We start from the raw sequence: 15228 nt of genomic DNA on the forward strand, positions 1-15228 counted from the left end.
AGGATGAGCTAGACTACAGAGTGAAAAAAAAAGAAGTCAGCTGGAACTCAACATATGTGAGAACTCCCAAAACTGCTGGGAAAACTCCACCTGACAGGCCAGTGGACGAATGCCAACAGTGTGCACAGCTGTTATCAAAGCAAAAGGTACAAGCACCAAGATCCAAAAGTGGCCATCCACAAGCAGCATACTTGGCCTTTTCATCTATCTATCTATCTATCTATCTATCTATCTATCTATCTATCTATCTATCTATCTATCTATCTATCTATCTATCTATCTATCTATCTATCTATCTATCTATCTATCTATCTATCTATCTATCTATCTATCTATCTATCTATCTATCTATCTATCTATCTATCTATCTATCTATCTATCTATCTATCTATCTATCTATCTATCTATCTATCTATCTATCTATCTATCTATCTATCTATCTATCTATCTATCCATCCATACATACATACATACATACATACATAACTCTGGTGCTCAACCCAAAAATGCATTTACCTTTACAGTTATGGCACCATTTAAGCGGACAAAGTCAGGCTTTCCATCCAAGAAATAAAAAAAAACAAACAAACACAAATTTCCTTAATTTCCGTACTTTTTGTGCCATATATGTATTCTGTATTTACATTTCTGTATGTCTATATTATTCTCTAGAAAATGTTAACAACTCTGGGAGGTGTGATTTGTACTGCAAACCTAGGCAGTACAAATCACAAATCAAACGTCATCAAGAAATGATATGTAAGAACAAATAACGTTTAGCAAGTAAATATAATTAACACTGGAAACACGGTATTGCATATCATGGGATGGCACATTCTTATTGATCATTTCCTTGATCATTATGTACAATGCAAGGGGAAAGAAAAGATTGAAAAGATACATTTCCCCACAACCCATTCATTACCTGAATGAATAATAATCGGCCAATGAACATTCTAGGAAAAGTTTGTTATTGTATTTTTTTACAGATACATTTTTGACTGTGAGTGCACCTTGCATTTTTTTCCCTCGGGGGGGGGGGGGGGGGGGGGAGAGGAGACTGTCGTTGTGTACATTGAACGCACAGGGTACTGTGACTTTAAAGGGGTGGTGGTTCACCGTGAGGTAGCAGATAGGTTTGATGTAGTCGTTAAGAACACCTCGTACATCCCGGACTGACTCTCCCTGTAAAGCAGCCTTGCCTAAATCACCGTCAAGACCGTCCAGAAAGCTGTGCGTGTCAGCCGCTGCACCCTGTCAGGAGCGATGGGAGGTACCGACGCCGCTATTTCCCTCTTTCGTGAGCGCATCACCATCAATTTCCAAAACAGCATCTGATCAGCATAACTCATTATGTTTTCTCCCGTGGCAGAGGCCGAGACGCGCCAGAAACTGCTGCGCAATGTGAAGAAGGAGGTTGGTGCATTTTATTTCATTTGCGCGCATCACATTTTATGTTTACGGGCGCTATATGCTCAGTGTGTGTGTGTGTGTGTGTGTGTGTGTGTGTGTGTGTGTGTGTGTGTGTGTGTGTGTGTGAGTGAGTGTGTGTGTGTGGTTATCGTTCATCAGGGCTGACTCCACCGTAGGCCTGTTTATGATAAAACTGACGGTTTATTTTACATAATGTGATTAGACGCAATTAGGCTGCCGGTGGGGCTGTGCAGGATACCGGTCTGCTGGTGGACTGGCGTAAGATGGTGATGACGACGGTGGTGATGGTAATGATGACGATAATACTGATGATGTTGATGGTTTTATATTGTGGAAGAAACCCACCACAATCAGGAAGCCACGCAGAGATTGTTTAAGCCTGTTTTCTGGCATATTCTTTTCAACCCACCGCCCTGTTAGTCAGAATTTAAAGGTGTGACCCAACCATCTGCTTAATTTGGCGTTTTTAATAGGTGCTTTTGCAGTAGCTTCTCTTGCTGCCATAATATAGGTTATGACAGCATAAATATGTTTAAATGTATTTGCAAATCAGTCAGAGAAAGCGGCACAATGCACCACCCTTATAAACTGGACAGTGACTCCACGATTCCTCATGCAGGCAAAGAAATATGAAGCTTTTACTCAAGCAGGGTACTTCTAGACCCACTCTGTGTGTGTTCTCCCCCTCACCTGTGACTCATTGCCTCTCAAAAACCTAAGGCACTGATACAGGATCCTGCAGTAAGGAGTGGCTTAGCTGTGATATATAAATCTAAGAAAAACAAAAGCAAAACTGCATTTTAATGTTTCACTTTGCTTTATATAGATGGGTAATTAATACAAAGCGTGCCTTTCATGTTGTTTACTCATGTGAAGGAGAAGGACTGGACAGTCGTGAGGTCTGGTTGCAGCAGCAATAAATAACCCCTGAATTGTGAACATTCAGCAGAATTCCAGCACAATCATATTTAAGCATGGAAGTGATTTTCATCTAATTTCATGGGAGAATGTGTCTAGGGCACTGAGCATCAGTTTAAATTTAGTGCATTTTATTGCTTAATGATACGTTTCTTAGCAGCAGACGTGACTACTTTGTGGATCACGACCAAACAATAAACATTCAGAGAAAATGCCGCGCTCAAAAAGTGTAGTCATGATCATGCTCATCTCAGTTTCTTTCTTCTTTTTTTTTAACCTGATCATAATTGCAGCTATGACAACAAGCTTGTTCAAAAATATGACATTTATTAAAGTGAAATGGAGAGCAACATTGATTTTTTTTTCAAGGACAGTATATAAGTGTTATTTGAACTGAAAACACAGTTTTACAGTAATGTCTGTGGCTTTGTCGAGCTTGACCGAATAACCCCAGATGATGTCACTGAAGCTTTTCTCTCATTTTGCTTGTAGATCACTGTTTATGACACAAACATAGCTTTAAGGTGTGGGTGTTTACTTTATACAGTGCTATTACTAGGTTGATTATTGGAAACATATAATACAGGGAAGTTGGAAATTGACTCATACAATGGGGTAAAAATGTACATTTTTTTATCTGCTGCTTTGATTGTAGCTATATTGTAAAAGTGTGCTTATTGCAAACTTTGCAGTTTGGTATAGTGTGTTAATAAATTGTTAGTGAATCTATTTACATATTTACATATTATTTAGATATATTTAGATTATTTAGACCGATTGGCGACCTGTCCAGGGTGTACAGGGTGCACAGAGCCTCTCAACCTACAACACATGAGACAGGCTACTTGCAACCCTTAATTGGATAAGCTAAAAAAAAAAGTAGATGGATGGATGAATGTGTTTAGGAATGCAAGTAGAAAACCTCAAGAAACAATTCCTTTTGGAATCACTAGAAAATGTAAACAAAAACTTGAAGGTTTGCTTTTACTGCTTACAATAAATCAGACAAATTGAGGAGATCAGAAATTGCATGTGCTTTACATGCAAAATCATTTGAAGTGTGAAGTGCACGTTGGATGTAGTACAGCACTTGCAATGGCTTTGTAAACTGCAGAAGATGAGGCTATAGTTTTGGTAGTTTTGGCAGCGTACATCAGCAGGATGCTATAACCTGCTTGTAGGAAATGTCTTATGTTGCCATACTGCTGCTTCATCATTACTTTTTCTAACATCACTCGCTTCTGTGCTTCTTGTTTTGTCTTTATCACCTTATGTAACTGTGTCAGACTGATTAAGACGTATCTGACGGTGAACTTCTCTCCTTTAGGTGAAACAAATTATGGAGGAGGCAGTAACGAGGAAATTTGTGCATGCAGACAGCAGCCATATTATATCCTTCTGTGGTAAATGTTTTTCTACTGCCTGCTTTTATTAGATATTTTATTACAATCCATTACTCAGTTAATATTGCAGATGACATGAACAATGTCTTTTCTTTTAGCTATAATCTTTACCTCCAACTAAAAAAGGTATTATAGGTTTTCTGTATTGTATCTAATCTAATAAAAGACATTCAGTTTTAAATAGTACAGTACCGTCCGCCACATCCATACTGACATTTACAGTACAGAATGACGGCTGACTTCACTTTGTGTCAAGCCATATCACCTCCTACGAGTTCATTCTCACAGTGCCCAAAGGTCCTGTGCAGTCTGTTCCTAATGATTTCTTTTCATTAGTCGCATCTATTTATAATCAATAAAGTAAAAGGATGAACCTTCAAAGGTGTTGATACTAACAAGGAGTGAGGCGTATATGATTCTCAACACTTATATCCTAGCAACTGTAGGCAGTGTTGACTTCAGCCCATTTCTCCTTGAGCTACCTGTGCTTGCTTTCGCCTGTTTCTGTAAAAGAAACATGAGACTGAGGCCTTTAACAAAAGGGAGTTGTACTGTGCTTTTTAGAGAAAAATAAAGCTTTAGGCCAAATACAAACATGTCCGCTTCAAATCCATAAAAGATGGATTAGATTAAGTTGAAATAAACAATGTATATATTGATATACCTATATGTTTTATATAAATACAAATCAAATATTTGCTAAGTCTCTGCATGTTTATGTGTGTTTGTGCAGCTGTAGTGGAGGCGTGTGTGCTTCATGGATTGAAACGTAGGATTGCAGGCCTGCTGTGCAGTAATAAGGTTGCGGCACTCTTTATGAAGGTGGCAAAAAGCTTTTCCCCTGCTGCGGAGCTCTGTCACAAGGTCCAGGAGCTGGAACAGCTCATTGAAAACAGGTGAAACTTTTATCTGTGGGAGACCACAGACTCTTTCTTATAGTTATTTTCATATATATCGATATATAAACTCTTTTGTGCTATTTTTCATTCCTGTTTCATCCTGTTACATTTTAAGAGACTATGCAGACATCGTCTGTAAATTTCTTCTTTTGCTTTAGCAAGCAGAACAATTCCTCACTGAGTACTGACCGCAGTCGGCAGTCCAAGTTGGCTAACCTTCCTCCTCAAGCGCTGAAACACCTGTGGATTCGAACTGCCCTGATGGAAAAGCTCCTAGATAAGATTGTCCTGTACTTAGTAGAAAACAGCAGGTAGGATTATCTATATATTTTTTAATCCTTTTGAGGCTTTGGAATGTCTTTTCTTTTCAATGCCACAATTTTTTTTTTTTTGCCATAGGCAGCTGATTTCTATGTATTGTAACTACCAAAGTTTTTAGGCTTCTTTCTCTCATGTGTTCTAATTTGTACCCTCTCTATGGTAATATTAATACATTATCTGTTTGCACAGAAGTCATCAAGAGCTGTGGTATGCAATGAGTAACATGGGGCTGAATTAAAAAACAGTCTTGGTGTTAACGCTATTGTCTTTCCACATGTATACTTGTGTGTTATTATTGTGTGCTTCAGTTCATTCTATGACAAAGAAGCCATGCTGATGGATCCTGTGGATGGACCGATTCTTGCATCCCTATTGGGTACTTTTTTTAAAAACTGTGCTGTCAGTTTATATAGCTACTTATTCGGATGTTTACTTTAAGCCCATTAACCTTGTTTTACAGTTGGCCCCTGTGCTTTGGAGTACACCAAGGTTAAGACTGCAGACCATTTCTGGACTGATCCATCTGCAGATGAGCTTGTACAGAGGCATCGTATTCACAGCGGTCACTGTCGGCAGGATTCCCCCTCCAGAAGACCGGCCTTGGTTAGACAGTCAATAAATTGAATGCTTCCTTGTAAAAACAACCAGCAATAGGCTGTATGCAATTGTGTTTTCTTCTTCTCTTAATCCCTAACAGATCCAAAAGAGACAGTCCAGTGGTAGCATGGATGATCGCCCTCTTATGTGGGTGAGGGAATATGTTGAATCACTTCACCAAAACTCCAGAGCCACACTTCTGTTTGGGAAGAACAATGTCCTGGTCCAGCCGGTATGGATTTTCCTGTCCTTTTCAAAACAACCATACAAAACTAGTTTTATTTATTCATTTTAAGAGAGAGAAAATATTAAGAAAAGCTTGCTTACTCTGTGGGAAATGTGATGCCTCCTGTTAATTTGTTTATATGTAACTGATCTGAATACTACAGCACTAACATTTTGTTTTGTGTGTACAGAGAGATGACATGGAGGCCATTCCAGGCTACCTTTCTCTACATCAAACTGCAGACCTCATGACCCTGAAGTGGACACCAAATCAACTGATGAATGGCAATGTTGGGGAGCTGGACTCTGAAAAAAGGTCAGAAAAAAAAGAGCCCAATCTACTGAGACTTAAATATTGTGTTTACAATGTTTATTCACTGACCAATATCCATTTGTGTTTCTCTCAGTGTTTACTGGGATTATGCTATGACAATTCGTTTGGAGGAGATTGTGTATCTCCACTGTCATCAGCAAGGTAACTCACCTATTAAAGTACTGGATGCAATGCAAAGTTGTGCCATTTAAAAATTAAATTTAGCCTGTTTCCCCTTCAAAGTTGTCACCTTATGCAGCATTGCAGTGCAGCCCCTTGTTTTAGATTATTCCCTGGAAGCCATATTTGTTCTTTTCCAGTGTGTCAAAATATAATTTGAATTTAATTTAGGGGGAAAGCACAAAGTTGCAGGGAATTCAGGGAGAAACCCAGTTAGAAGGGCATGTAGTAGGTGACATTTGTGTTGCAAAAAAACTTTGCGCAAGATGCGCTATGGTATGCTGGCAGGCTGAATGTTGTCCTTCAGATTGTACGATAAAACTGCAATGACAGTATGATCCTCAGGGAGGAGATTGTTATGGTTCACAACCCTGTGAATGTCTAAAAAAATACCAAGCATGCTCGCGGTCACACCTCTGACCTAATGTACCGCTGATGGGGCTTAAACACTGTGGGCTCTTCAAGCAAAAGCTGCTGGTTTGTATTTGGAGACTCATATCTCCTCTTCAGTGATCAGTAATACATAAATGGCTGATGAGTTTGTCACAGAAGGGGATTTTGTTTTCGTTTTGCTCACATTTGAGGCCCAGAGTAAATTAGGAGATGCATAAATGCACACAATCAGAACAAGATCATATCGTGTCATATCACCTCAATAGAGCAGTAGAGCTCTACTTATAGTTGAATAGGAGGCAGAGCCTTCAGCTTTCAGGATGCTCTTCTTTGGAACCAACTCCCAGTTTGGATTCAGGAGACAGACACCCTCTCTAATTTTTAGATTAGGTTTAAACCTGATGCTTTTTGATAAAGCATGTAGTGAAGGCTGGATCAGGTGACTCTAAATCCTCCCTTAGTTGCACTCCAATGAGTCTGGGCTGCTGAGAATTCCCATGATGCACTCATTTTATTTGACTCAGTGTGTGTTTATACAATATTCTGAGTTTAATCATTAGTTATTATTCACCTCTGGCTCTCTTTCACGGTGTTTTTTGTCCTGTCTTTCTCCCATCACCCCCACAGCAGATGGCTTTCCTCTCCCTGAGTCTGGTTCTGCCTGAGCTTTCTTCCTGTTGAAAGGGAGTTGTTCCTTCCCACTGTTGCTCAAAAGGGCTTGGCTGATTGTTAGGGCTTTCTCTGTCATATTGTATGGTCTCTACCGTACAATAATGTGCCTTGAGGTGACTGCTGTAGTGATTTGTTGCTATATAAATAAAATAGAATACAATTCAAAGACTTAGAGCGCTCTAAAAAAACCCCAGCTGTGCTAGCACTGGTCCAGAGGCGCATCGAGTGAAAATCGGCAAAAATTAAAATCAGATATGGTTTTTAATTTCCCAAATAAAGTCACATGAGTTTCACGAGTTATTTATTTTTTCTCCCACGTGTGGGTACCTCCAGTGAACAGTGGAGGCACAATCGTTTTGGTGAGCCAGGATGGGATCCAGAGGCCTCCTCTACACTTTCCTAAAGGAGGCCATTTGCTCCAGTTTCTCACATGCTTAGAGACTGGCCTGCTACCTCATGGGCAGCTAGACCCGCCACTCTGGAATCAGAGAGGGAAGGTAAATGGGACACCTCTGCTCAAATAATTTTTCAACATTTCATGCAACAATATTTACTTTACCAATATTTATGATATATTTTCTTCACATACTATTTCCATTTGTAGGGAAAGGTTTTCCCCAAACTGCGAAAGAGAAGTCCACATGATTCATGTGATTCTGTATCAGATAAGGAAGACGATGAAGCAACCGATTATGTGTTTCGGATCCTCTTTCCTGGCAATCAGATGGAGTTCAGTTAGTGCCTTTAATCTTTCTATTCTGCCTCCCTGAGATAATGCAATACAGAATCATCAAAGATTATATCTATAACTGTTCTAATTACTTTATATGTCTTTTGACTTCAAACAGTTCACTTTAGATGAATCTGATGTTTCATCCAGGCATATATTCAGTGTTTGTCTTTGTAATTAAGTCCTTTCTAATGTGAAACTGTTACAGCCATAATATTTTTCCTCCTTGTTTAGTGTCCATGTCTCCATTTCACATTAAAGTCCCATTGACAATAAGGAGTCTTTGCAATTTGTATGCCACATCTGCATCTCCATCCTCTCTCTTGTTTGTTTGTTTTTTTTTCACCATGTATTATCAGTTCTTATCATTTTCAGAAATTCATTTTAATATCCAAATCAGTTAGGGCTGCTCCTGGTTTTGCTTGCTTAATTGATTGTGATAATAGGAACAGTAGTAGTAAGGGACACTTTGCTGTGCAGTGGCCCCAGAGCTGATGGATCAGGGTGTTAATATGTGGCAACCAGCCCCCAGGAAGTCCTCCTGCTCCTCCTGCTCACAGAATGGCTCATCTGATGGCTCTCTGCCTAATGGCTGTAACCAAGAAAGGTAAGTATTTCCTATGGTCAGGCTGCAATCACCGTTCTGATTATTCCACCTGACAAAGTCTGAAATATTCTCACTTTACCAGGGCTCCCTTAAAGCTCCTTTGCGACACCATGAAATACCAGATAATCTCCCGTGCGTTCTATGGCTGTGAGTATAATCACATCTTCTTTGTGTTTGCAATTTAGGAATCACTCTGGTTGGGTTGTTCAGCAGATCAATAATTCATTACAGTGGTTGAAAATGAGAAGCCTTATCTCTCCTCTCTAGGGCTTGCATACTGTCGTCATCTGTCCACGGTCCGCACCCACCTCTCCGCATTGGTCAACACCACGATTGTTGACCCCAGCGTACCCTGTGATGCTCGAGGAGGCCTCTCTGTGGAGGTCTGGGGCAACTTCCTCAAAGACAGCTCTGTAAGATTTATACATGAACACCAAGCCATCACACAACGCCTAGTTGTCATTCGTTCCTGTGTGAAATGCCTCCTTTCATTAGTGAGCAATTTCAGTCTGACACAAAAGTAAAAATACTTCTCCTTTCAGGCCTATGAGGAAAAGGAGATACACAGACTGGTGTATTTTGGTGGGGTGGCCCCTTCACTCCGTAAAGAAGTCTGGCCCTTCCTGTTAGGACATTATAAGTTCAGCATGAGTGAGAAATGCCGGCGGGAGGTATTACTCATGTGCTTTCAAAGTATAAAGATATATTCTCATGCCTATCTATTCTTTGCCAGTTATTTACACATGCTTATTGCTTCAGATTGATGAGCAAATGCGGTGCATGTACGAGCAGACTATGAAGGAGTGGCAGGGTTGCGAGGCCATTGTCCGTCAGAGGGAGAGAGAGAAACATGCCGAGGCACTCGCCCGATGCTCATCCGGAGCCAGCGTGGAAAGGGGACCCGTGCAGCGGGACTCCACCATCAGTACAGATGCAAGTTTGAACAAACAAAAAAATCCACATTATGTAACACCTACCACCTACTATTTCAAGAGTTGTGAGAAAATAACTTGGCTAACAGTTCTGCTGTTTTTGTCTCATGTGATACTCTGTCTCACTCCAGTCTTCTCTAAGTAGCAACTCAGATCAACAAAATACTCACTCACAGAGCGACTCCAGCAGCAACGCACAGGTAGTCCCTCTCTCATCATCATCTCCATAGCAATGATTTCTGATACGACACCATACCGGGTTTCATTTTTTTCCCAAGCATTAGCCCACTTACTACAACTTATATATGGTTTGCTGTTGTATTCTTGCTTTCCAAAGCATACCTTGTGAATCGCTGAAAGTAACGGCAGCGAAGCTGTTTTTGAGCAGGATTGCGATTTGGTTTAAGGTATTTTGTGGATAAATTGAAGTAAAAGGAATTAAGTTTTACAAAAGATAATAAGCTAATGGCTCTACATTAAAGGCATGGATGTCTGTATCAAGTTTCATGGCAGTCCATCAGACGGTTGCTAAAACAATGCCACAGTAACAAGAAAAAACTGGGGGGATAAGTCATTAGGTTTCATCATGTAGGCGATAGTGTTAGTAAGATATTTCAGTCAGGGATAAAATAGTTAACCATCTGGCAGACTGACTTAGTGCCACTGTGCTATGTAGAAAAAAGCTTGCTATTTTATCATCAGTGTTTTTATCATGAGTGTCCTTCATTTTATTTAAAGGAGGCAGGAATTCAAGTTTATAATGCAACAAAAAAAAAGTTTATTGTGATTGCTGCACGTATGTAAGGATGCTCAAAGGATTAGAAATCACTACATGTCGTTGTGGTGTAATAAAACATTGTTAGCAATAATGTCAAGTGTTTGTAATTTGCATACTACTTTATAAAAAGCCTTTATTGATAATTTAGAAATCACTTACCACTCGTTTAAAGGATAAAGACTAGTCAAAGGGATTTCCTACAGCCTGAGAGCCCATAATTTGTTACCATTAGTGGTTTATAATGGATCTATAATGCATTAGAGATTTATTGACCATTAATGAAGCTTTCAGTTCATGCTTTTTAAAGTGTGCCTTATCATAGAGTGGGATTTTTATTTACAGTTTATAAACTAACACATGGGAAACCACTGTTGTGCTTTTAAAAACACTCAATCTCAGTAGTACTCGCTTACAATTTATCACATGTTCACTACTTTGGCTTCCAGGTATTTGAATCGGTCGACACAGTGGATCAGGCTGAGAGTGAGTCCAGAGCTGACGAAGAAGCACAGCACAGAGGTGCAGGCAAGGCCATCGGAAATGGAACCACAGACAAGCCACAACTTCCCTCCACCGACCCTGCCTCCAACGATCTGTCAAACCAACGTCCAGATTCAGACAGCTGTCATCCTGTAACTGAGTCTGCTGTTTCTCAGCAAACAGCAGAAAACTTAGAAGTCTGCAGTGAGGAACCTACAGCTGAGTCACAGCCTGTAAAGATTCAGCTCACAACATGTGAATCAGGAGGGGAGGATGTAAAGGACCCTGCAGCCGAGAGTGAGGCTGATGCACAAAAGAGGGAGACGATTTTAGAAAGCATAGTGGTTCAGGAGACAAAGAAATGTGAAGCTGAGCAAAAAGCTGAAGTAGAGGAAAAAGATCAAACGAAGCACGGGCTGTCAGGAGCTTCAAAAGCCACTGACACAGATATTAATTTGAAAGAGAATACTAATGTTCTAAAGCTGGAAACAGAGATTCATAATGAATATTTCCAAGCACCTCCGCTTGGGCAGACTTTAAGTCTTCAGCCACACAAGAGCAAAAGTCTGGAAGTTGAGTCATCTTGTCCGCCTGCAGCAGAAAAAGATGCAAATCCGCTAAATGAAAAAAAGCCAGAGATTTCTAAGAAAAACGAAATCCCATTAAAAGTGATCAAGGCCTCAAACACAGACGCAGAAACAAAGGATGTCGAAGCAGCTGTCTGCGACTTTGTTGAAACCAAAAAAGCTACAGAGATTTCATTCGAGAAACCTGGTTCAAATTCTCCAGTCAGACAAGTGCTGAATGCTCTTCAATCAGCATCGCTTTCGTTGTCGTCTCAGTCCCGGCAGTCTCCAGACACAGCCGATTCGGATGACTCTCCTTCTGCGCTGGAAATGGAGGACATTCCTGCAGGGATAACATACGTGACCTCAGAGGACATCAAAACCAGGCCTTTGGCAGGGCTTGCTGCGCCTCCTGTCTCCCTGGCACAAAGAGAGAAAATGGCATCTGAGGATCTTGCCCTAGATCACCATCTGGACACAGCTTGTAATACCAGTCCTGAGGGCACAGATCTGGGCCTTTCAGAAGAGGAGCCCGAGATAGACAATGTGCTCACTGAACCAGAATCTGCAGAGGTGGGAGGAGTCACCAAATATGATGAGTCCTCAGAGGAGCAAACCTATTCTGTAAGTGTTACACACGGCAAACAGAACTTCAAAGGAAGTCTTTTAATCGTTATCATACAGTAACTGACTTCAGCATTGTTATTATTCATGCAGCAAGAAACAATGGATATGTACTTGATCAATTTGCATCGTATTGACAAAGATGTCAGACGTTGTGATAGAACGTATTGGTACTTCACCACTGAGAATCTGGAGAAGCTGCGTAACATAATGTGCAGGTAAATGAATAATCTATATCCAATAATCTATATATGAGGTTTATTTTAATGCACAAGGTTGAAACGCAAAAATAAACATCTATTTCTATTTGCAGTTACGTCTGGCAGCATCTGGATGTCGGTTATGTGCAGGGCATGTGTGATCTGCTCGCTCCTCTGTTAGTTATCCTGGATGATGGTTGGTAAAACCGTTTAAGTATAATGTGTTTTTTACAGATGTGGGTTTTGCAGAGCTTCACATAATTTACTAGAGGAACAACTCGTAAATGTGTTTGGGGCTTTCCAGAGATCATGGCGTTCAGCTGCTTCACTGAACTGATGAAGAGAATGAACCAGAATTTTCCTCACGGGGGTGCCATGGACTCTCACTTTGCCAATATGCGCTCACTTATCCAGGTAAGTGGACATTTTTCCGCACATACAATCATATAAACATTTTATAAACAGTGTAATTTTGCTGAATGGTTAAGCCTACTAAGATTGTTACAGCTTGCTGCTGATACTTAAATGTAGGCACACAAGAAGAGGTTTTCCTCACTGTCAGAGAGTAGAATAATTCTGTATACATCCTACATACGTACTTTAAGGTTATAACATCTACATCGGTCCACCTACGTCTACAAGCAAGCCAACAGATTTTATACAGTACACAATCACTGTTGATTTTTCAAATCAATTGGCTAAATCTGATCACAGAGTGTGGCCGTGTAGTGCTACTTCTATCAGCAGTCACATTATCAGTAAACACTAGTAAAGACTTTTTAGTGTAACCAGCGGTTTGCACCTTGATTTAAAGCCTCTGTATTTACATTCAGTGTATTTTGATTGCAAAGTGTTTTTGTCTCATGCTTTCAGTCATATGTTTTTGTTTAACTTCAAATACTTTGCTGTAAGATGAATAGGTTAAATTATAACTTGTATCATTGTCCATATACTCATTGACACTGTGTGTTTTAATTTAATTATGTTATAGTTTTGGAACCTTGGATCACAGCATTTGCAGATATGAAAAAGACTTGTTTGATTTCTAACCTATTGTACCTGTTATGAGCTATGGTGAAAATACCAATATGCTTAAAACACATTTTCCATATTAATGAATTTACCAAATATGTTTATTTCATACAGTATAGTAAAATAGAAATTAATACACATGATATATGGGTTGTAATAGTGTCTTATTATGAAGTAAAAATGTTTGTGTTCCCTTGTCTGTAGTGAATATAAGTTGTATTTATTTCTACCACTTAGTTAGACTACCCACAATATAAGTGATTTCTCTGTTCCCCTTTATTACCCAGTTATTTCTTTGTTCCTTATTGCTGTATTTTCTTCCAGCAGCAGGGATCCAGTAGTGTAGTATGGGCTGAATTATAACAAAAATGCATGCATACAGGCGTAAGATAATGATAACATTATATTGTTCTTACATATCACAGATCCTGGACTCTGAGCTGTTTGAACTGATGCAACAGAATGGAGACTATACCCACTTCTACTTCTGTTATCGCTGGTTTCTTCTTGACTTCAAGAGAGGTGATGCGAAACGCAGGCCTCATATTGTTTGCTTGAATCGACCGTGACTTTCTCGTGACAGCGAATATAATCTGATTTGTCGGTCTTTTCTGAACAGAAATGGTCTACGATGATGTGTTCTCTGTGTGGGAAACCATCTGGGCAGCCAAGCACACCTCCTCTGAGCACTTTGTGCTCTTCATTGCTCTGGCACTTGTGGAGATGTATCGAGACATCATCCTGGAAAATAACATGGACTTTACAGACATCATCAAGTTCTTTAATGGTAAGAAAAGCGAGTGAAGCAATGCTAAAGGAAAAACAATCAAGTTTACCAGTATTCACTTGTAATCAATGTTACATTAAAATAACTAAGCAGCTGGTTAAAGCGAAGTGCAGAGATTTCTATAAAAATCTGTTTTTTATTTTGTGACTTTTATTGTGAAATATCAGTATTTACTGAATATTAAAGGAACGCTAAATCTTTAAATATTATCAGTGTTCATAATTGTATCTGTAATTTTTTTCTAAATATACTTTTTCTTCTCAGAAATGGCCGAGAGACACAACGTCCCCCAGGTCTTGATGATGGCCCGAGACTTGGTCCACAAAGTGCAGACGCTCATAGAAAACAAGTGATGCAGGATGCTGCTGGTTAACACCCACAATTCTTTTGTGCTAACCTGTCTCAGAGATAACAACCGAACCACGTTATTGTCGTATATTCCACAGAAAAGGAAATGATGTAAATGAAAAGCGCCGACAAGATAACCGATCATTAAAGCTGCTTGTTATTCAAAGGTAGTTGTAAAACAACTTCTCACCACTTGCTCCTCTCTGTTTTTGGGAGATGCAGTTATTGCCAGTAAAGTTATTTTTAAAAGTGTTTTTGGTCACTTAGTGAATGTACCCTTGTTGAAACTGCTTCAGGATGTTGTTTATTTTGCCTTAAAATTTGCTATTTTTTCAGGGATACAGCAACCAAATTCTTCACTGCATTGATATTCTCCCTAATGCGTTCGGTTAAGTTATGCATCTTGTATACACTTAAATATATTTTCAGTATTGTCATTTACTTAGCTGAAATTGTAGCTGCCATGGTTAAACATTTTGTGATACACTTGAATAGTTTTTTTTCAGTGATGTACCTGGTGTCACGGGATAATTTGCAAACGTTGCAGGGTTCTACCGGCTGGCTTATCTGATGTTAAATAGGTGTTTGCCTCTGATGCACACAAGATTGCAGGATATGCAGACCTGGATTCTGTGTAGCACCTCGTAATTGCACATAGTTTCCATATACTGTATCACAATTTCCTCTTTCAGCTGGTCACGCTCTCATAGTCTCCTCTCCTGTCTCCCACCTCCTCTATGCATTAGTTAAGATGATTTAACTGTTGTCTCTTATCCCAGTTAGTTTTCC

General features: G+C 39.7%; 1 protein-coding gene across 2 annotated transcripts; it reads left to right on the plus strand.

Moving 5' to 3' along the window:
- Nucleotides 1–1104: 1104 nt before the first annotated feature.
- On the plus strand, nt 1105–14642 carry sgsm1b (small G protein signaling modulator 1b). 2 transcript variants are annotated; one of them, XM_026173833.2, is made up of 25 exons: nt 1105–1273; nt 1373–1416; nt 3680–3755; nt 4489–4651; nt 4813–4965; nt 5284–5351; nt 5436–5578; nt 5673–5804; nt 5989–6113; nt 6205–6272; nt 7689–7852; nt 7960–8089; nt 8566–8692; nt 8775–8839; nt 8960–9105; nt 9235–9363; nt 9452–9625; nt 9756–9824; nt 10849–12072; nt 12166–12290; nt 12386–12468; nt 12577–12686; nt 13730–13826; nt 13924–14091; nt 14356–14642. In XM_026173833.2, exons 1-25 carry the CDS (start codon nt 1267–1269, stop codon nt 14442–14444), a joined length of 3879 nt encoding a protein of 1292 aa, XP_026029618.2. In that variant the 5' UTR covers nt 1105–1266; the 3' UTR covers nt 14445–14642. The 2 variants fall into 2 exon arrangements, with proteins under 2 accessions (XP_026029618.2, XP_026029617.2); XM_026173832.2 differs by lacking the exon at nt 1105–1273 and having other exon boundaries at nt 1354–1416.
- The last annotated feature ends 586 nt before the right edge of the window (nt 14643–15228 follow it).

Source organism: Astatotilapia calliptera, chromosome 7 (genome assembly GCF_964374335.1).
Source record: "Astatotilapia calliptera chromosome 7, fAstCal68.1, whole genome shotgun sequence".
Taxonomy (NCBI): Eukaryota; Metazoa; Chordata; class Actinopteri; order Cichliformes; family Cichlidae; genus Astatotilapia; species Astatotilapia calliptera.

What these genes read in the sequence shown, in the direction of transcription:
- sgsm1b (XM_026173832.2), top strand. Translation starts at nt 1,354, where the DNA reads ATGTTTTCTCCCGTGGCAGAGGCCGAGACGCGCCAGAAACTGCTGCGC. An exon ending in ACTTCCTCAAAGACAGCTCT is followed by an intron (nt 9,106 to 9,234) that starts GTAAGATTTATA and finishes TTCTCCTTTCAG; the next exon opens with GCCTATGAGGAAAAGGAGAT. An exon ending in GTTAGTTATCCTGGATGATG is followed by an intron (nt 12,469 to 12,576) that starts GTTGGTAAAACC and finishes GGGGCTTTCCAG; the next exon opens with AGATCATGGCGTTCAGCTGC.